At 35.9% G+C, this 21,046-nt stretch overlaps 2 protein-coding genes across 10 annotated transcripts in view; both read left to right on the top strand.

Moving 5' to 3' along the window:
• SEMA3D (semaphorin 3D) overlaps positions 1–21,046 on the top strand; it is a 240,737-nt gene that overhangs the window by 193,295 nt on the left and 26,396 nt on the right. For 2 of the 3 annotated variants that reach the window (XM_026504666.4, XM_057304255.1), the window contains one exon: positions 957–5,357. In XM_026504666.4, the coding sequence (XP_026360451.1) occupies positions 957–1,382 (426 nt within the window). In that variant the 3' untranslated portion in view covers positions 1,383–5,357. Of the gene's footprint in view, positions 1–956; positions 5,358–8,464; positions 8,497–21,046 lie in introns of those variants that run through there. The other variant, XM_057304256.1, reaches the window with a different exon arrangement.
• The window catches only part of SEMA3A (semaphorin 3A), an 818,384-nt gene continuing 808,625 nt past the window's right edge, over positions 11,288–21,046 (top strand). For all 7 annotated transcript variants that reach the window (XM_057304266.1, XM_057304265.1, XM_057304264.1 and 4 more), the window contains exon 1: positions 11,288–11,452. The gene's annotated coding sequence lies outside the window, so the exon portion shown is untranslated. The remainder of the gene's footprint in view (positions 11,453–21,046) is intronic.

Below are 21,046 nucleotides of genomic sequence, written 5' to 3'. Positions count from 1 at the left end.
ACATGAAACAGGGCTCTGGTGTGGGTAAACATGCCTGCAGTTTTATGGAAGGTAGGTTTGCTCTTCACACCAGCCTGTGCGCCAGGCAAGCTCAAATGTTTGAATTATCTTTCAGTACTCTTGCTTCAAAGGGAAAGAGCATCACATTTCAGGAGGGGTTCTTTTTGTTCATTGAGTTTTCTCACACTTGAAATCACATTACTATGTTATAGTATACCGAGGTATGGCAAATATTTCCACAAATGATATAATCTCAAGTATCACATGTACACACACTATCAAAATTCAAACCATAGTAAAAAGGGAAATTCAGCTTTAAATGTTGCTAACCTTCTGACTATGGTCTTACTCAGTTACAGCTCAAACATCCAAAAAGCTGTATCCATGCTTTTCCATTAGACTTTTAACAAGTCACCACTTACAGTCTCCATACGCTATTCGCTCGCTTATTGGGTGATATCCAGAAAACGGAGTAAATTCCTTTTGCAATCATTGTTCTAGCTCTCTATTACAGGTAGTAGCGTGCCCTAAAAGCTCTTTTTCTGGCACAATGGCTGTCAATGTCCGGTTCTAGCTCTGAAATTTAAATACCTGTTGGGGTTCTTAGTATACCACTTGCTGTCTGAGATCTCTGTGAAGATGGTTAGTTGATAGGTTCCAGTTTTGCTTCATTGGTTTTTATAGGTTTTGATTCCTATCTGTACACTGGGAGAAAAACTAACTATATTCCAAAGGTTTTGTTAGATAATAATGAGAAGCAAACATGTGTCTTTGGGGGCTGTTACTTTAGTGGAATTCTTTTACTCTCTTCAACTGTGGCTGATAATCTCGTGCTCGATGACAGAGATGAGGATAGATCTCTTAGGTTCCTCTAAGTTAAACTATGTGGCGTCTGTTCGTTTGCTCACGGCCCTCTCTGTTTTTCATTTATTACCTACATTTTTCCAATTCTGCAGCTGAAACCTGATGAAAGGATCATCAAAACAGAATATGGGCTACTGATTCGAAGTTTGCAGAAGAAGGACTCTGGGATGTATTACTGCAAAGCACAGGAGCACACTTTCATCCACACCATAGTGAAGCTGACTTTGAATGTCATTGAGAATGAACAGATGGAAAACACCCAGAGGGCAGAGCACGAGGAGGGGCAGGGCAAGGATCTGTTGGCTGAGTCACGGTTGAGATACAAAGACTACATCCAAATCCTTAGCAGCCCAAACTTCAGCCTCGACCAGTACTGCGAACAGATGTGGCACCGGGAGAAGCGGAGACAGCGAAACAAGGGCGGCCCGAAGTGGAAGCACATGCAGGAAATGAAGAAGAAACGAAATCGAAGACATCACAGAGACCTGGATGAGCTTCCTAGAACCATGGACACGTAGTTGTCTGTTTAATTTAAAGAAAAGAATTCTTTACCTGCAAAAATACCGTCTTCTGTTTTGTACACCCCGTATACTAACTCATAAGAGCTTTCCATGGAGTTTTACTAAAGCAAAGGACACAAGAACAGTGATCTGAATAAGACTGTGTATGGTGACTGTGGCGTAGTAAGGGCAAATAATTCATCTGAACCAGTTTTCCAAGAACTAAACACGTACCTTCAAAGTATCAGAATTATCCTCAAAATGGAGGCTTAACATTTGTAAATGTTTGATGTGCTGAGTTTTTGAATTTATTATGTCATGTAAATAATTGAGCTAAGAGAGCATCAAATTTGATACTGTAATGAGGTGCTTTATTTCCCTTGCATGGCCATTAAGCATGGACTTGACCATGCAGTTGTGCTATATATGTGTTCTTAGGAACAGATATATCATTCCACTCTAGAACTGGCTACCTTGTGGTAGGAATTGGAGGGAAGACACAAATTCATACAGCTCAGGCTCTCAGCAGGAACTTTCCCAGGGAGCCCTTCACTCTTAGTGCGCGGTTTAGGAATTTGGAGAGGTGTGTGATTTCGGACCATAGGGGTTACATCCAGGGTACTGCAGTGTGATTTACTGAAGGATGTAAATGGTCCTCCCAGGATTCCTTCTGACTCATCAAGAGGAACAGGTTCACAGAGAGAAGTTGGTGCTCGGTTATGTGTTTCTGGAATATATGCTGAGCTTGACAGGGACGGAATGCTTCATAAGTATTTTAATAAGATATGGGAAAACATTTTAATAAGGGAAACACCATGATATATACTGCGTCCTAATAGGAAGGCATGCAGATGGGATTTGTTAAGAGACAGAAAGAAAGACAGCCATAAATTCTGGCTTTGGGGAAAACTCATATCCCCATAAAAAGGAAGAACAATCACAAATAAAGTGGGCAAAATGTAATGTGGCTTTAGTCACTAGAGTATAAGTAGCTGCCAATTTGTAAGCCATCTGTTAAAAAACTTCTACCTTATAACAAACTGCTAGCGAAAGTCTGAGGAAAAGTAAATTTTCTAAAAGATCATGGGAAGAATGAACACAAATTTATTTACAACCAATGGGATTTCAGTAGTACTTCCTCTCTCTTTTTCTAAAATTTCGTTATACTCTGTAAATTATTTCAATTTACTGCCTTTATTCTCTCCTGAATATTGGATTATTGGATTTTATTTGAGTGACTAGGAAAATAACAATATATACATATATAGAGGGATAGAATTAGGTAGAAAACAGTGGTGGGGAGAGGGGATATATATTTGTTGAGTAATAGAACAAATGCAAAAATGTTGACAACGGAAAGGGTTAAATTAACTCTTTGACATCTTTTCTTCACACAATCTTTTTGCATTTCCGAGATTGTACGCTGTAATTCAAGTAGCATTGTTTTAGTAATTTAATAATAAATAAGACTAATGCATGTAAAGAAACCAAACTCACAGCATTAACATAAACATTTTTCATATTTTGTTAGCACTTTTCAAATGTTTCCAATTTGACTATCCCTCTCTGCGGACGTATGGTATGTTTCCTGCCTGTTGGAGCAGAACTCACCTTTCCTTCTTGGAACACAAAACCCTTTGCCTTCTTCTGTTTGGCCTCTTCACGCCCTTTTTAGTGTGAAATGAAAAATTAGTCACTTCCTCACATGGAAGGCAGCCTTTCAGAAAACTGAATAGCAGACATTGCTCGTCTCGCATGCATTCTGCGTGTCTTGAAAGAAGAGCCTGTGAGAACCTATGTGGTTAGAGGGTGTCTTACGAGAGTTTCAGTAGCACGTCGGTGACTGCCTGTATGTTCGGAATGTTCAATCTTACGTTCATTTTCTTTGCCTTGCTTACCTATCTCAAAGTAGTCACATGGCTGTATGAGGTTAGGGACCCCGTTTGAAATGATACCCGTAAATATTTGTAGATGTTTCACTCTACCAAAAACTTGAAGTTTTTTTTTTTTTAAGTGAATCAGAAACAATCACTCTTAAAAAAGTAATGCGTAAGAATAGCTATAGGGAGCATCGGGCTGCTAATTGAATATCATAAGGAGAGCATTTGTAATTATTGATTTGCAGGGTTTAAATGTTCCAGGAACTTATGGCAAGGTCAAAGCAAATAAATGGGAACATTTCATTTTTAAGATTTCCTAAGATTTGTATATCAGACAGCCATTATCAAAGTATAGGGTCTTTGGGAATATTACATGAAGCTCAAGTGTTAGGATTAAGTTGTGTAATAAATTTGGTTTTCATCAAAATATGAAAGCTCAAGCCATTTTTTAATTACTCCTTTCTAATCTTAATTATTTAGATAAAATTTGGGCAACCTCTTTTACTTTACAGCTAATATTTTGGCTGCTTCGGATCTAAAACATTAATTTCTGATAATTGATTAAAATATATTTGAAATATTGAGTAAATATTGAGTAAAACAAAATGTCATATAATAAAAAAACATACGGGCAAAGACGTATGTGTATTTATAAAGGTAGAGGACATCTAAGCTACATTTAATTTTTTAATCTTTTAATTGCCTAGAACACTTAGGACAGTATGACTCTATTAAGTCTAGTGATGAGACACAATATATACTTCCTCACCACTGAAGGTTTTACCAAATTTTCCTTGAAATAACGAAAAGTAAAATTATAGTTAATAGTTTCAGATAGGTTTGTTAAGAAACTTGTTATCTATGGAGAGGTCTTAAAATGTCTGCCTATTCTTGGTTTCATATTTTTCTCCCCTGTTTTGAATACGTATGTCTTTAACTTGCATATTCTCGCCTGCGTGTCATTCCAGCTATTTATGCTGCTCAATGGAATCCTGCCTTTCTGCATACATTTACATTCAGTTTATTGGGAATTTTAAGAGTTTGCTTAGAAATGAAGAGTCTAAGTAATTAATTTATGTAGAACCTTTTTTTCCTCCAAAGAGCTCAACACACTACATTCATATTACTGAATACACATTTCTGAAAACCAACCAAATTACTTAAGAGATGGGAAAACTGTCATAGAGAATTTAGAAATTTCCCAAAGCTACAACAGTAGAAGAATTGTAATCTACACGAAAATCTCGTCAATCTGTTGGCTAGCTGATGCTCATTTACAATATGCTGCCTACAAAACAGTCTTACTCTTGAATTCTGCCTTTGGTCTATATTTCAGTTCTTTTATGCTATTAAGTTTTGTTCCTGCTGAATTGTATAGACTCGATTAAAAAATAAGTTTACAGTGGCCGGTGCCTGTTTTTCAACATTATCAAAATTAAGCTTTCAAAGGCAATTTGCTATTATCCAAATGTCCACAAAATATTAAGTTGAACAATAGCATTCATTAAACACTGATATTTTAAACTTAAATATAAGCTATATTTCATAAATATCATAAATACAAAGGAAAATTAAAGCTGAAACTCCTCTTTAGAATGTTAACATTTGTCTTAGACAACATGTTGGAAAATTGATTAGCCTTATTGGGAATGGACAGTTTAGGGAAAAAAAAGAAATTTTGAAGTGTTTTTATAGAAAGGTATATTTTTTCTCACAGGAAATCACCAAAATATTTAAATAACTTAGCTTACATGTGAGGTTAAAATATAAGATCTAAAATTCCAACATTTTACGTACTGACAGTGCAAAGACAGGAACATGCACATGACTTATACCTCTCATTTAAATATTTTGTAGTGTAAAGTATTTATGGTAAGTTTGAGATAGATGATTTTGGGGAAAGGGCAACAATCTTCAGTTAATCATGTAATTTAATTCCGGTATTGTAATTTCTACAATCAATTCAATTTCAAATTACCAATTTCAAATTACAGTTTTCTGTTTTAAAAGAAATGTAGTCTTGTAATCTAAAATAATTGAAAATTGTCAGATGTATATTTTGGTTGTATTATAATAAAACACAAACATTAGTGTTCCATGGCTACAAACAGAATGTTGGTTTGTGTGCAAGTTTTATTTTCAAACCTAAACACAGTAACGGAATATTTGACAGGGAATTGCACTAAATCAAATACCTACGAAAATATTTCCTGGTAACGTTCAGTAAATATGTTTTGCACCTTAAGTATGCAGTAATTTCTCTTATGAAAGAAAGGAATAGATGTCTCTCCCCAGTCAATACAATTATATAGCTACGCTCTACTGTGATCTGACTTCAGGCTTCGGCAGACTGGCATAAACATTTCTACCACAAGTAACCACTTTTAAGATTTCCAGTGATCATCCTATAAGTGAGATTTGAAAGTACTCATCTTTTTGTTTATCTATATGAGTATAATTTATTAAAGGAGATAGCTGAGGTATTTTTGTTTTTGCTCTAGAAAGAAATTTATTTTAGAGAAAAGTATATTTCTTGCCAATTTGGTACATTCCTGAAGGATATTTTATATTTGCAGTGGGTAATATATAACACCCCCCAATGGTTAGGAAATAGCTTGTAGAGATATTGTACAGAAATAGGTCAGGTTTCGTGGGTGCTCTGACAATCTTTAAACATGAGAGTTTACAATAACATGTAATCTTTAAAAGAAAAAAATAATTTTATATGGGACACTCTTAGTAGAACCTTAGTAGGATCATGTCCCAATCATTACTATAACTAAAACATAACACAAGATTAATAACGGAGAAAATTCCAATTGCATTTGTTTGAATGTAGAAAAGTGCATGAGTAATTCTCAAGACAAAAGAAACAAGAGTTTAACATTTACGTTGAGAATTAAAAGCATCTATAACCACACAACCTGTTATCTACATTAACAGTTTTTCTAGCCCAGGGAAGTCTTACCCAGGAAGGTGAAGCTGCAAATAACTTTGCTGTTTCTTTCAGAAGACCATATACTTTCCCTTTGTGTGTATATTGGTACAAACATACATCTTGGAGACTGATTTAGCATACCCAATGAAGTTTAAAATACCCATATTCCTAGAACCAGCTTTTCACAATTAAGTGCACACCCTTGAGAACCTTCTCCACATGTGCAATAATAGACATTTTCAAAAATAGTTATTGTAGGATTAATTATAATAGAAAAAAGAGAACAATCTGTATGTTCTACAAAAGGAGAATGGGTAAGTTGAAGTATAGTCGCTAAATGGATACAGAAGTTTAAATGAAAAAAAAAAAGATCTGTGTGCATCAACATAGAAAAATCTCAGAAACAATGTCAAATGAGTAAAATCAAGGAGTGTAGGAATGCAAATAGAATTATACTGGGTATATCAAGTTTAAAGAAGCAAATGATACTACTTATGGATACATACATTCATATGTAAGTAGTAAACATATAAAAAACACTTCTGGAAAAGTTAAGCTCCAAATTCAAATAAATTTTCCTCAAGAAACAAGAGAATATAGGGAGCTACCACTGTTTCAATAATGTTTTATTTTCTTAAAAAATATCTAAACCCAGTGTTATATTTATATTATATTGCATATATTTGTAGGAACTAGTATATTTAAATGTTAGTAGTTGACAAATTTGGGCATTGGATTGCAATTTAAATATATTACTCTCAATACAGTTCTGTGTACTTCAGATATTTCACAATAAAACAGGAATTAAGGATCTAAATCTCACAGAACAAATTACGCAATAGTAAATTTGGAAGAGAGAGGGAAAGAGAGAATAGTATATAGAAATACTAGATATTCAGCCATCATAATAGATGCAGCCTTCCAGTTCCAGTTACTCTTACATTATGGACTTTCAGGGACACTGTGATTATTTTTTTAAAAAAGGTGACAGCTAGGACCTTGGTTGGCCTGAGGGACCCGGGGATAATGTCTAGTTTTCAAAGCAACACCTTATTGTTATGGAAATGCCTAAGGCATCTGGGATATCGAACTATGTGCTTAATATGCCAAAAAGACTCCAAACAGCTGAGTTGGCCTTTCTTGGATTGAACACTGTTCAAGGTTGATATTTAAAATATAGAGTTTCTTCTTTCTGGCTTACATAACAGAATTATAAACTGACTTATGCTCTTTAGGTAACTGAAGATGGAAGAGAAATATTTATAACTTGCAAAATGTCTTTAAATGATCCCACAAATCATTATTTTCTGTAGGAAAGATTTTATATCAATATAATTTGCCCTTTTAACTTACTGTGGATGTTTTGTTGATGTGTAGAGATAGGCTAAAATGTAGCCCAACATTTTTGCCCTTTACAAATTCTCAATTTTATTGGGTCCTGTTAGTGAGGAGCTAGTGTGTTTAAATATGCATTGCAGGAGTATATGGGGGCATATTCAGAGAGTATTAATGTAAGTACATAAACCTGGAAAAGAAGAGAATGAAACCAGTTTACGGGATGGGAAGTTATCATTTAGAATTAGGAAAAGGATTATTTAATGGGTCAAATCCCTCTAAGCTTTTAATATATTGAAATAAGTATGACTGGGTAATTATCTTCAATTACTGAATTGTGTTATAATTGCTGCCTTTTCATGCAGGTCATTTTTACTATCGAAAAACAAATAAACAAAAACGTAGACTCACCTGTTGTAATTGGTGTCATTGCTGTAGTTAGTTTTAACAGACGTTTGGAAGCGGTCTTAGGTTTCAGTGGCCACAGGCAGTTTAGAATGAGAATTACTATAACTTACTCCTGTGTGAAAATCATAGAAAGCTGGACAAGAAGCCAAGGGTCTGATTATTAGGAACTTTATGATTCAGACTGGATAGAGATTTATTCCTGTAGGCAGAAGGGGACATTTTGGTATTTTTAAGCAGAGAAATGACAGAATGAGATGTTCCTCAAATTTGCGTATGAGAAATAAACATAAAGTGATAAACGACCTCTCGATTTCCATGTTTTGCAACTGGGTGGATGACAGTTAAAAAAAAAAAAAAAAAGGAAATGCAGCAGTCCCCCCTTATGGGCAATTTCACTTTCCCTGGTTTTAGTTACTCTGATCAACCATGACCCGGAAGCAGATGATCCTTCCACAGACCAACCGGCAGGTCACTCATAGCCAAACGCTACATCACAGTGCCTGCATCCGTCATTTACCTCACTTCATCTCTTCCCACAGGCATTCTAACATCTCACCTCATCTCAAGAAGGGTGAGTACATTCCAATAAGATATTTTGAGAGAGACCATATTCACATAACTCTTATTACCGTATGTTGTTATAATTGCTCTATTTTATTATTAATTATTGCCATTAATCTCTTACTGTGGCTTATTTATAAGCCAAATTTTATCGTAGGTATGTATGTATAGAAAAGAAAAGCATAGTATATATGGGATTCAATACTAACTGCGTTTTAAAGCACCTGCCGATGGTCTTGGAACATACCTGTCACTGATAACGGGGGATTACTGAAAAGGTTAGGGTGGGAGATCATGGTTTCAACATTAACTACTGAGTTGGGATGACTTGAAGAGCAGCTGGTAGGCAGTTTGAAATATCGGCTTGGTGCTGAGGAGAAATGAAAGCTGGAATTATTTTGTGGTCACAGGCATAGATGACAGAAGCAATGTAGTAGGGAATACCGTGAACATAAGCAGAACTGGGTGGTCAACTTGGAGCCTAAATTAGTGTGTATCCTGATGTAAGTTATCATTAATTTCTCTGTACTTTAATGAGATATTTCTTAGGTATCAAAAAGCTTACAGAATTATGAATTTTCCTTATTTCTTCCACCTGAAGCTAAATGGCTTGAGAACTAAATCTCTATTCTTAATATCTAGCAGCATTTAGCAACTAAAAAAGAGTTAAACAAGGTTGTGAAACAACAAAAGAGTTTCCCTCAAAATTATTGTGATTCTTTATTTAAGGAACTTGTAAGAAAAAATTCCACCAAATGGAAGCGTTTTTTAAAAAATTCCTACCCCATGTGCTTCTTTTTAAATTAAATTGGTAAATTGATGAAGATCTATTTTCATTTTGAATGTTCGTCTGTTTTAAACAACAATTACAAACTGGTGTTGCTGGGGTTTTCCTCTGATTCAGGTGGACTCAATGCCACAAACTACAAGATTTAAACTGATAGAAAGAAGGCCCGTATAATTTGTAATGGATGGTTTGTTTAAGCACAGGACTCTGAAGAGGTCTTTAAAGAAAACTTGAAAGATTTAAATTCATAGCGTAGTCAAGAAAATAGATTTCTCTGACAGATATTCTTTGGTAAACAATATTTTATTTTTGCCATTGAATTTTCCTCTTTGATTTACATGTAAGAGTACATCAGTGTTCAATGAAATCTTCTTAGAAAAACATTCTACAAGACCTTTGAAGTCAAGTGATAAATAAAAGCAAACCAAAGTTTTAACACTGTTTCTTTATACATTTTCAACACTACAAATGTGATTGGATTAGGTATATTGGTTACATTTACACATTTTGTCTCTTAAACAGCAAAGTAAATTTCTGTCACTTAGAACTATTAAGATGCATTACTTAAGATGCATTATATATTTTAAAAGTGAAATACTGACATAGGAGAGTTTTGATTTTAATTTGAACACAGGTTGATGTATGTAATTTGCAGAAATCAGCTCTTCAAGTTCCCGTGCCTGAAAAACAAACATTCCTAGCTGTAGCAGTTTACTTTCTTTGTGATTATATAAAAACAAAAACAAACTACATTCCTCTCTTTTGGACATAGTATAAATTAAAGCTATTTATAAATGTATTTATACAATGGTATTTTACATACCCATTATATAATTGATCTAAGTAACAAAAATATAAAAGTAATTATTTTTGAGGAAGTAGAGAGTTTTCTGAGATTTAAACGATACAGATGTGCTTCTGAGAAATCTAAAAAGGAACTCCACACCACACAAATTTAGACAACTCTCCTTTGTTTTCCACTTTATCTTACCAAGAGAGCAACTAACATGGAGAAGTGGTTTGTGGTGTCTCTTGTCAAGATGGCAAATTGGATAAGGTTACAGTTCATCCCTCTTAGTATCAATATAATGGTGTGAGGGGTGATAGGGACAAAAGGGAAATAAAAGTGTGCTCTGTTCTTCCCTTATTGGTGGGGGGGGGTATAGATAAGTGTAAGAAATCAGTAACAGTAAATTAATAGGATTATATGTCTTAGGGGTGATAGGGAACAAGGGGAAATAAGAGTGTGCTCTGTTCTTTTACTGGTTGAGGGGTATGGATAAGTGTAAGGAATCAGTAACAGTGAATATGTCTTAAGTTAAAGACAGCCTGTATAGAAATTAAAACAAAAACAAAAACACAACTGGGCTCAATTTCAAATTTAACATGGGCAAGCCAGCGAATGAGGGTCAGTGGAGAGAAAATTGCTAAGAGGAAACATCAGGAGTAAGAGGGGATTCTGGTTAAACCAACTTAACAGGATTCTTGAGGAAGGCAGGCCGGGGTAATCAGATAACATTTAGGGATGATGAAGGATAAGGAAATGATAGGATATCCAGGGTGATCAGATATTGAGGGTGGGGAATTCCAGATAAACTGACTTGACAAGATTCTTATGAAATTGGGCAGTGCATGTCCTACAGGATGGACACTGAAGCCCAAGATCAAAGTCTAGTTGAGAAGAGGGCTTAGGGGAGCCTAAGTAAAGTTTGGTGAAGGAAAGAGTCTTTGTCAGTTTGACATCCCAAGGCCCAGGAAGGAGGGTGGTGGCGGAGGATGGAATACAGATGTGTAACGTGCAGTTTTCACATGCACATGCTGGAAGCCCCTTGAAGTTTAAGAAGTTGATAGAGTGAGTCAGCAGCCTGATGCCTAAGGCATCCATTTACACTCTTGTTCAAGCTCTGCAAATGTAACGGACTAGCCAGGATTCAGGGATAAAATAAACAGAGGGTGGACTTGCATGAACCAATGATGATCATGTGTTTTGAACTATGAACTATAATCAGCGCAAGCCTCTGTAGCTGAGATGACCAAGGGAAGAGGAAGAGTGTTCACCTGAGCAGACCAGCAGAACACAGCAGCTACTGGACTGTTGTCCATGGGAACATCTGCCATTGCATGGACAAACATCCCACCGTGGATGTTCCTGTAAGAAGAGGGCCTCCTTCCTTGGAAGGTAGCCATAGTCCAGATTTCCTAAATGACTGCTTTTAGATTGCTATGTTTTCACTGTAATATTGCTTTTATTTTAGTTAATTTTTGAGTGAAATATTCTTACACAGACTTTCCCAAGATATTGGCCACAATTTAAAATATAGCTTCCTGGGGAAAATGTGATTTGAGTTTCAAACTTTGGAACATAACACAAATGAAAGTTACTAATACCTACCAATTATTGCGTGCATCGGTGTGTTAGCTCTTTTGCAGACATGATCTCAGTTAATGCTCACAACAACACTTAGACATAGGAATTATTGTCCACATTTTTCAGAAGAAGCTAAGACTGGGCAGAGAATAAATGTGTGACCTAATGTCATTACAGATACTATTAAGCTGGTAAGGGGCATAACTGAGATTCGCATCCTGGCTGTTGATTCTAAATTCCAAGTCCTTAACAATAATAATACTGACTCTTGGCCCGTTTATAAATTGGAAATGTCTATAATAAGTGTTCTCATTACTGCTATATGGAGATTTAGTTTTGTGGCTATTTATTAATAGCTAATCATTATGGAAGTTAATGTTTATGTAATGCAATCTATTAAATTTTTTAACAACCTAATAAAGTAAATACTAGTTGAATTTATATTTCCTCATGAAAAAACACAGAATTCCAGAGCTTAAAGTAACCTTCCAGTGATACTTTATTTTACACGTACTGGCATAGACACGCTTTGTGCCAGTTCTCAATGCTTTAGAAATATGAACTCATTTAATTTCCACAGCTTCCTGTGAAACCAGTACTGTTTTCATCCAGATTTTACAAATGAGGAAACTGAGGCACCATGTGGGCAGAGACTGTATTTGAACCCAAGTTGGTTGGCTCTGAATCGTTCTGTGTTGTCTTATAGCTACAAATTGATAAAAGCAAGCACTGATTCTCAAGCCCAGCCCTTAAACTCTGCTCTAGGAACAGCTATACATATTACATTATCACAGACAAGAAATTACACTTAGGATGACTCTTAGAGGACAAAAACAGAATAGTTATAGTAATTTTTCATGTGGCTGCATAAGAATTATTAGCCAGATTTGTTCTCTCTCTCCTGAGATGATGTCTCATTCTTATAATTTTCTAAATTCATGTATTCCTGTAGACTTAGAAAATGCAATCATGGAGTTAGAAGATGGTGTGGAGGGGCACCTGGGTGGCTCGGTCGTTAAGCATCTGCCTTCGGCTCAGGGCGTGATCCTGGAGTTCTGGGATCGAGTCCCACATCAGGCTCCTCCGCTGGGAGCCTGCTTCTTTCTCTCCCACCCCCCCACCTATGTTCCCTCTCTCGCTGGCTGTCTCTCTCTCTGTCAAATAAATAAATAAATAAAATCTTTAGAAGAAGAAGAAGAAGGAGAAGGAGAAGAAGAAGAAGATGATGATGATGATGATGGTGGCGGTGGCGTGGAATGAATTGGGTGGTAGTTGTGGCACCGAGTTAAATTATTTATTATGCTCATAAATTCAGTTAATAGCATGCTAGTTATTCATTCACATTTATAAAATTGAAGCCCTCCCTTTCATAGATATTTAGTTGCTTTTGTGTTTTAGCATTAGGCTTTCAACTAAAACATTTGTGGTTTCCAGAGTATCAAATCAATCTCAAATTAAGGCTCTTTGCTAAGTCAGAGGGTCTGCAGCTCAGAAGTCACTGCTCTTTTGCACAGAAATAAAGAATGATAGCATCTGTAGAACTTAAGTGACTTGTGGCTCCATTTTAGAAGTCATAGTAGACAGAAACCCTCTGCTAGAGGCTTAGAGGACTCGATTCCAGTTTTTCCCTTGGCACAGATTGCTTTCTCTCCGGGGAGCCGAGTTCGTAATCAGGACATAATGTCAGGGAACACTATCAGGAGGAGGAGGCTGTGTTCGTTCCAGAACAGCATTTGTGTATTCGGTGCTGACCAAGGTGCAGGACTCATTACACACCGAGAGCAGATTCCAAAAGGAAGTTACAGGAATTACTCTAATGGCTGTTTATAAAAACAATGAACTATGGAGAACATAGAGAAAAAGAAGTAAAAGGTAAAGGTAAAGGGAGTAGTGATTAGTAATATTCCAATTTATAAGTTTCTCGTGAGTGGAAGCATGGCAGTACTCCACCAATATCTTATTCTTTATTCAAATTGTGTCCTATTCAATTTTTTTAATTTAAAAAAGATGTAATATATGAACACATTGTGGATTAATATATACTATATAATCCTCCAAAATTGTAAGAAAGAGTAAAACAACAAAAGTTTATTAGACTGTATCTTTTCTTTCCCCTCAGACCTCTTTGTGGAAGTTTCCATGTCATCGTTGAAGTGCAGAGATCCCTAAACCAATAGGATCAGACATATTCCATTAGAACAATAATCTCTTTAGAAGCAGGACCTAAATTCCTCCGATGTGTGTGTGTGTGTGTGTGTGTGTGTGTGTGTGTGTGTAGGCAACCTTTACTCATCATTCTGACTTTTTCTGCTATGTGAAGTAAGAAATTAATTTGGCTAGGGGAAAAGAAGCAAAAAGTGCATGGAAAAGTGTGGTTTGTTGTTGTTGTTGTTTTATGAGGCACTCAGTATGCTAGGAGTTTGACAGAAATTTATCTCTTGCTCTTCCTGAAATCATCTCCTATATTATTTCTGTAGTTTTCTTTTAGGCTAAAAAAACTTTTATAATATGCTTCCTGGCTGTGTCTCCACAGTTTGGCCTGTCAAAAATGTTCAACCATATATTCATTTGACTTAATACATACCTTTCCTGGGTAGGTGTGAACACATGCACTGTGGAGTGGGTATCAAGTACATGTTTAGTTGTGCGTTATACCCATTTATATACACATACAGTGTATCTACATCAAACAGATGTTATGAGATTGTGATCCATCAAAAATTAAGAGAAACAAAGTGAAGAAGTGAAGGCTGGTGAACAGAGCAAGGGGACTGGGATAAGAGAAAAGGAAGGTTGAACTGGTAAGCCAAATAGTAGTGGAGATTACAGCTAGAAAATTAACAGGGAATAAAACCTGGATGAGAAGCTGGGTGAAAGTCCTGAAAGAAAGCAAAGAAAGAGACTCAAAACGTGATACTCAATTTCTGAGATTGATTTGGAAGTAATATATAAACATCTGGATCTGGGATTTTAGACAGATAGGGAGAATTATATGAACTATGGTGGAGTTATGGTCAGCAAAGACTTTTACTCCAGGGGAAGAAGTAATCCTCAGCTGGAGGGACCCTAGTGAAAATAGGGATGAAAGCCAATATATAAAGCAAATGACGGTATTTCTTACATGCAGGTGACAGAGGCCAGGGGGATTATGTTAAAGGCAAGAAAAGATGAAGGATGGAGCTAAAGCCATATGGATGAATGGAGACCTCATTCCTTCCTCCTTCATCACTGTAAGATTGGAACTCTCTGTTTTAAGATAACCAAAATGAAACATCCCTAGGAAAATTTCCTAGCTCTGATATTTTTTTCAAAATAACTTAAGTTCTAGTCAAGATTCTAGTCCTTTCCAGGTGTAGTTGACAGTGATCTTGACAGCGTGATACAGTGTATTACAAACTCCCCTCTGACCAAAGAACCGTTCCATTCATCTGCCATGATGTTTAACATTTCTACCTTTAGAAATGTAAGTTGTTTTTTTTTTTTTTAAGTAAAGGCCATTTATCTCCTTTGAAAAAATAAAATGAAAATATATTTATCTTTTATTTCTCAAATAAAAATCTCTATCAGGTCCAAATTTCCTCAACCTCCCTCTTATCTATATTACACCTGCACCTATTCTTATCTCTTTAACTGTACCTTAGAATTTGAAGGTAACCTGTCCACTTGTACTCTTGGATCTCATCCATTTCTGTCTTCACCAAGAACTCATTACATCAATTCTTTTTTTTTTTTTTTTCTATTTTCAACATAACTTCTTCAACTATAATCTCTGGTTGTATCTCTTCCAATCTCTTCTCTTTTACAGTTATGCTTAAAGGTAAAGTTAGTACAATTTCTACATCTATTTCTTCTCTTTTCCCCTATTTCCAAATCACTAAGAATTGGAGTTTTGCTAATGTAACCAGTGACTCAAAGGGGACGATACCTTTTACTCTTCTCTTATTTGATCTCCCTGCCACCTCTGGCACTGATGATTGACATCAAATTAATTTTATCTTTGCTTCTATTACATGAGTCTCTTTTGGGTCTTCCTTCTACTATGCCATTCTCCTTAAAGTCTTTTTTCAGCTGCTTCTCATCTTGTGTAGTTCTTAAATTGTGACATACCCCAGGGAAAACTCTCATTTCTCTGAAGCCATATCCCTTTGGTTCAAATCCATGTTCTACTATTTGAGAACTATTTGATTTGAGGAAGGTTATCTGTCCTGTCTGTGGCCCACCTGTAAATTGAGGATAACACCAATATCATAATAAAATGCAATGTAAGTTTTCACTGTAACTATCATTTTCCATGGACAAGTTATTTTATGCCTTCAGCTCTGCCTGCCATTTCTACTGTAAAGATTCCCAAATAGGCATCTTGTATTAAGACTCTTCTCCTAAACTCTTAGGCTAAAATTTCTGTTAGCTGTCACTCTCAGGATTTACCATTCATCTTAAAGCAACAGAAGCAAATCTGAACATGTGGCCTCATAGTGTTTATTTGGGTGGATGGCAACATCCAAAATTCTCCCTCTCCCCATTTTGGTCTCAAATCTAACATCAACTGTCATTCATTTATTTTGGTTAACTCTTGTTTCTTAACTCAAAAGAGAACGTAAACACTTTCTATGTTTATCTTCTCATTATCTGAGTTTTGTCTTAATATAGGCACCTCAACTCGTCTCCTGAATGATTGCCAAATTGCTGTCACTTTCTGGTTTCCCTGACTGTTGTGCCATGCTTCTCCAATCTATCCTTCACAGGATGCCAGTGAAGTTTCTTTAAAGGGGAAATCTGATAACTACATCGCTTTTCCTCAAAATTCCCCAGTACTTCCTTATGATTCACAAACTCCAAACATTTCATGTTACAGTAAATCCTACCTGGTTGGCCCCTTCTCGCTATCCTAGCTCATCTTCTACTAGTCCTTTTCCCCATTCTTTATGCTCAAACAGTACATGCAGGTTCCCTTCTGTGCACCCACATATGCTGTGCCCTCCATTGAGAATGCCTATTTTCTGTGTCTGCCTGGCAAACACACATCTATAGGATCTCAGATTAAACAGTGCTTTCTCAGTGACTCCTGCCCTGAATCCAGCCATCAGCCTTATATGTTTTCTTTTCTTCCTCAGAATATCTCCATTTATTGAATTATAATTGATCCTTATCATTTGTGGTTCTGTTTTTGAGAATTCGCCTTCTCACTAAAATTAATTTGTAACCCAGAAGTCAATACCGTACTCTTACAGTCATTTTCAGACATGTGGATAAGCTTCATACAAGCATGAGTGCTAGTGCTGCTGGTCTTGAGTTCAATGGACCAATTATATATTTAAATGAGCTATCTTTAAACAGAAACACACATAAAACAAAGTTATGTATTGATTGGTCATTGAAAATGTGACTGGGCACTGACAGGAACCTAACGCTATGTGTTTCCCATGGGAGCAATGGCTTAGTATTTGTGATTTCATGTTCGTAGTGACCAGTGACTTTATAAAATATTACTACAGCCAATAATGAGAACCAACTATATATTTATTTGTTTGCATGCCTATATGTAATGTTTTGAGGGCTGTTATTCTGTCTTTTCATACTGTGTCTATAGGGTCTTGAATAATTCTTGACACAAAGTTTGTACCTCATAAATATTTTTGAATGAATAACATGCAAATGTATATATGCAGGGATAAAAATATATGGCAGCATTATTTATTGCAGTATGAGTATAATTTCTGAAGAAATAGAATAAATTAGATGAGTTTCAATGAACAGAAAGAAAAAAAGATTATTGGAGGGAGAGCTGGCTAGGGCACAGCCATCTGGATTTCTGTGTCCTAGGAGGGGGCCTAGGGTAAGTGAAAGAGGAGAAGTGGCAAGGTAGGAAGTAGCTTGAGTCAAGAGCCCCTAGTCAAAGGGATCTTGAAAAGGAGTAACTAAGAACAGAAAGGTTACATGGAAGGCTACAAAAGCAAACCTTACCTTCCTTCAAATTTTGTGAGGGTTTCTAGTTTCCCTTCGCTGTCTCAAATTTCCTATGTACAAATATGTTGACAAACCATTCTATGTCTAGGACTGTCCTGGTTTTAGGGAACCCCTTAATGCTAGGCCTACCAGGATGCTTGGTCACCCTGTGTACCAACTACTATATCTTGAAGCGTACCGTATTTGCAAATTAAGGCAGTGTTAATTTAGTGTTCATCTATTGTTGCTTAAAAACTATAACTGTCAAACTCCAATTACTTGGCAGACACTCTTCAGTTCTTGAGGACACAAAGATGAATTTGATATTGCCCTTCTCCTCAAAGATCCCTGTGTCACGTCTCAAAATAATTTTTACTTCAAATTGTTTTTATAAATAATTATGGAGTCAGAATGGAAACTCAACAACGTTAGGTATTTCTGATATAGGTTATTTTTTATTAAAGACCTTATTTTTTACAGCAACTGTAGGTTTAGAAAACAAAGAGTAAGATACAGAGGTTTCCCATGTACTCCCTGCCCTTGCATAAACACAGCCTCCCCCATTATCAACATCATTCATCAGAATTGTGCGTTTTTCACCAAGGATGAGCCTACATCATAATCACCCAGAGTCTATGGTTTACCTTAGGGTTCACTCTTGGTCATATACATTCTGTGGGTTTGGACAAATGTATACTGACATATATATCAGTGTAATAAACAGCATTTTCTTTGCCCTAAAAATCTTCTGTGCTCTGCCTATTCTTCTCTTCCCCCTCCACCCACTACCCCCTGGCAACTACGGATCTTTTTACTCTCTCTGTAGTTTTGCCTTTTCCAGAATGTCATCTAGTTGGAATCGTACAGTATATAGCCTTCTCAGATTGGCTTTTTTCACTTAATAACATGCACATAAGTTTTCTCCACGTATGTCATGGCTTAATAGCTACTTTCTTTTTAGTGCTGAATAATATTCCATTGTCTGGATGTACCGTAGTTCATTTATCTGTTCACCTACTGAAGGACATCATGGTTACCCTCACGTTTTGGCAATTATGTACAAAGCTGCTATAAACATCTGTGTGCAGATTTTTGTGTGGCTATGAAATTTCAACTCCTTTGGGTAAATACTGAGAAGTATAATTGCTGGATCATATGATAAAAATAAGTTCTGTTTTATAAGAAACCACCAAACTGTCTTCCAAAGTGGCTGTACCATTTTGCATTCCCACCCGTAATGAGTGAGAGTTCCTGTTGCCCCACGTCTTCACCAGTATTTGGTGTTGTCTGTGTTCCTGATTTGGCCCTTCCAATAAGTGTGTAGTAGTATCTTGTTGTTGCATTCTTTATAGGGCTGAAAAACCAAAGTCTGATTCCAGAGAAAGAGAATCTGTAAGGGCTAGGGCTATTTTTAAGTTATACTTAGATGGGACAGTTAAAAGAACTTGAAGAAAAAAAGATCTTGACAATGTAGAGAAGAAAACACATGCTGAGGAGCAAAATACCTGTAGACAGATGGAAGAAAAAAAGCTTCTGTTCCCTTATATACTGCATGCTACCAGGTTGTTCAAGGACCCAGAGACCAATACCTCTGAATTACAAGAAAGAAAAATAAATAGGTAGCTTTCATGTATAGCAAAACTTCCATTAGAATTTGTTATATTCTTTCCTAGAATAAATGTTTGTGATACTAGAATCAAAAGTTCTTTTTCTATAATAAACAGTCATAACTGCTCTCCCTATGAAAATATGATAACAATGTAATTATTGTACAAGATGGGTAAACTAAACCAAATTTTATCTCAGTTTAAAAACAACAGTTCTTAGTAATGTCAATAATCAGATTTTACTTTCTAAGTTATCTTCAGCCTGGTAAAAAGTATTCTTACTATTCAATTTACCACATAGTTTTCAAGATCTCCAGAGGGTTCCAAAAGTCCTTCACATAAAAACACTATTATCTTTCCCCCTGACTCAACCCTTAAAAGTTAGAATTCCACCCTACTCTTATTTACTGAGCTAAGTGCTCCTGTAATATACTTTGCCACTGATACCTTCTTCCAAAAAAATAGTAATTTTGTGTATTATTGAAATGTTTAACTTGATTAATAACAAAACTGTGTATTTATAAAAGGGGCTTCAATCAATTCTTGATTCAGAGTATGTAGTAGATACACAAACATTATATTCAGATTGAATTTGCAGTCATGTCAATGAAGGGAAACGTGATAGGTCAACTCGAGCTACTTCAGTCTATTTTGCTGGCTATAACCAAAGATTTAAACAAAATCATCCAACTTCTATTGATTCTTATCAGTCTTGTATCATTTGATTTATACTAAAAGTATACATATGTATTTGGCAAGATAGTTAAATATAAACAAAGAATAAAACACAGCTGCTTCGATAGTTTAGGATTATACACTTGACTATAAATTCTTTAGACAACGAAACAACTCTTTAATATATTCTAAAATAATAAAGAGGCAATACAATTTTATACAGAGAAGTGTGTTTAACAATGATCATGACATGGCAGTATGTACACATATTTGAAGCATGTGATGTAGCAGGAAAATAAGCCTGGAAACCAGAGTCTTGGGTACTATTCTGGGAATTGACACTAACAGATTATGGACACATCACTCTGATTATCTCTGCCAGATTTCTTTCATGATTTGTTTCCCAAATAGTGCTTTTTGAAATATTCCTCTAGAAATTTTAACAGATACGTCGTTGAAAAGGGGTTGATTGATCACATATGTTTAGGAAATACTTTTTTCTTTTTTAAGATTTTATTTATTTATTTGACAGAGATAGAGACAGCCGGCAAGAGAGGGAACACAAGCAGGGGGAGTGGGAGAGGAAGAAGCAGGCTCATAGCGGAGGAGCCTGATGTGGGGCTCGATCCCATAACGCCGGGATCACGCCCTGAGCCGAAGGCAGACGCTTAACGACTGCACCACCCAGGTGCTCCTACTTTTTTTTTTTTAATATCCTATCTTGAAAATTCACAGTGCATATTTGTAAATGAAAGACTCTAAATACCTTAAGGCTGCAGTTTACTTTTCTGGGGGGGACAATGTGTTTAACAAGGTTAATTGAACTTGGATCACATTTTTTATGTCAGTTTTATACACATTTAGAAGCTAGACACTTTCCAAAGTCTTTCTCATTTTTTAAAGTCCATAATTGTAGCTCAGAAAGCATTTAAATAACATGCCAGTTAAAAAGAAATCAGTCTTTATCCATCTCATCTAAACTAGTGAACAAGGCAGAAATAAGGATATTGAGGTATTTTGCTTTTACCAGACACTGATGGATGCAGAAAGTATGGACTCCTATTTTACTTGTAAAATGTATTTTTCTGAGCACAACATCACAATGCTTTCATTCCTTTACTCCACATTCATTGGGGTCAGGGGTCAGTGATGAGGATTTTCCGGGTGAGAAGAGGAA

Source organism: Ursus arctos, unplaced genomic scaffold (assembly GCF_023065955.2).
Source record: "Ursus arctos isolate Adak ecotype North America unplaced genomic scaffold, UrsArc2.0 scaffold_3, whole genome shotgun sequence".
Taxonomy (NCBI): domain Eukaryota; kingdom Metazoa; phylum Chordata; class Mammalia; order Carnivora; family Ursidae; genus Ursus; species Ursus arctos.
This window is presented reverse-complemented; position numbering and strand designations above follow the sequence as displayed.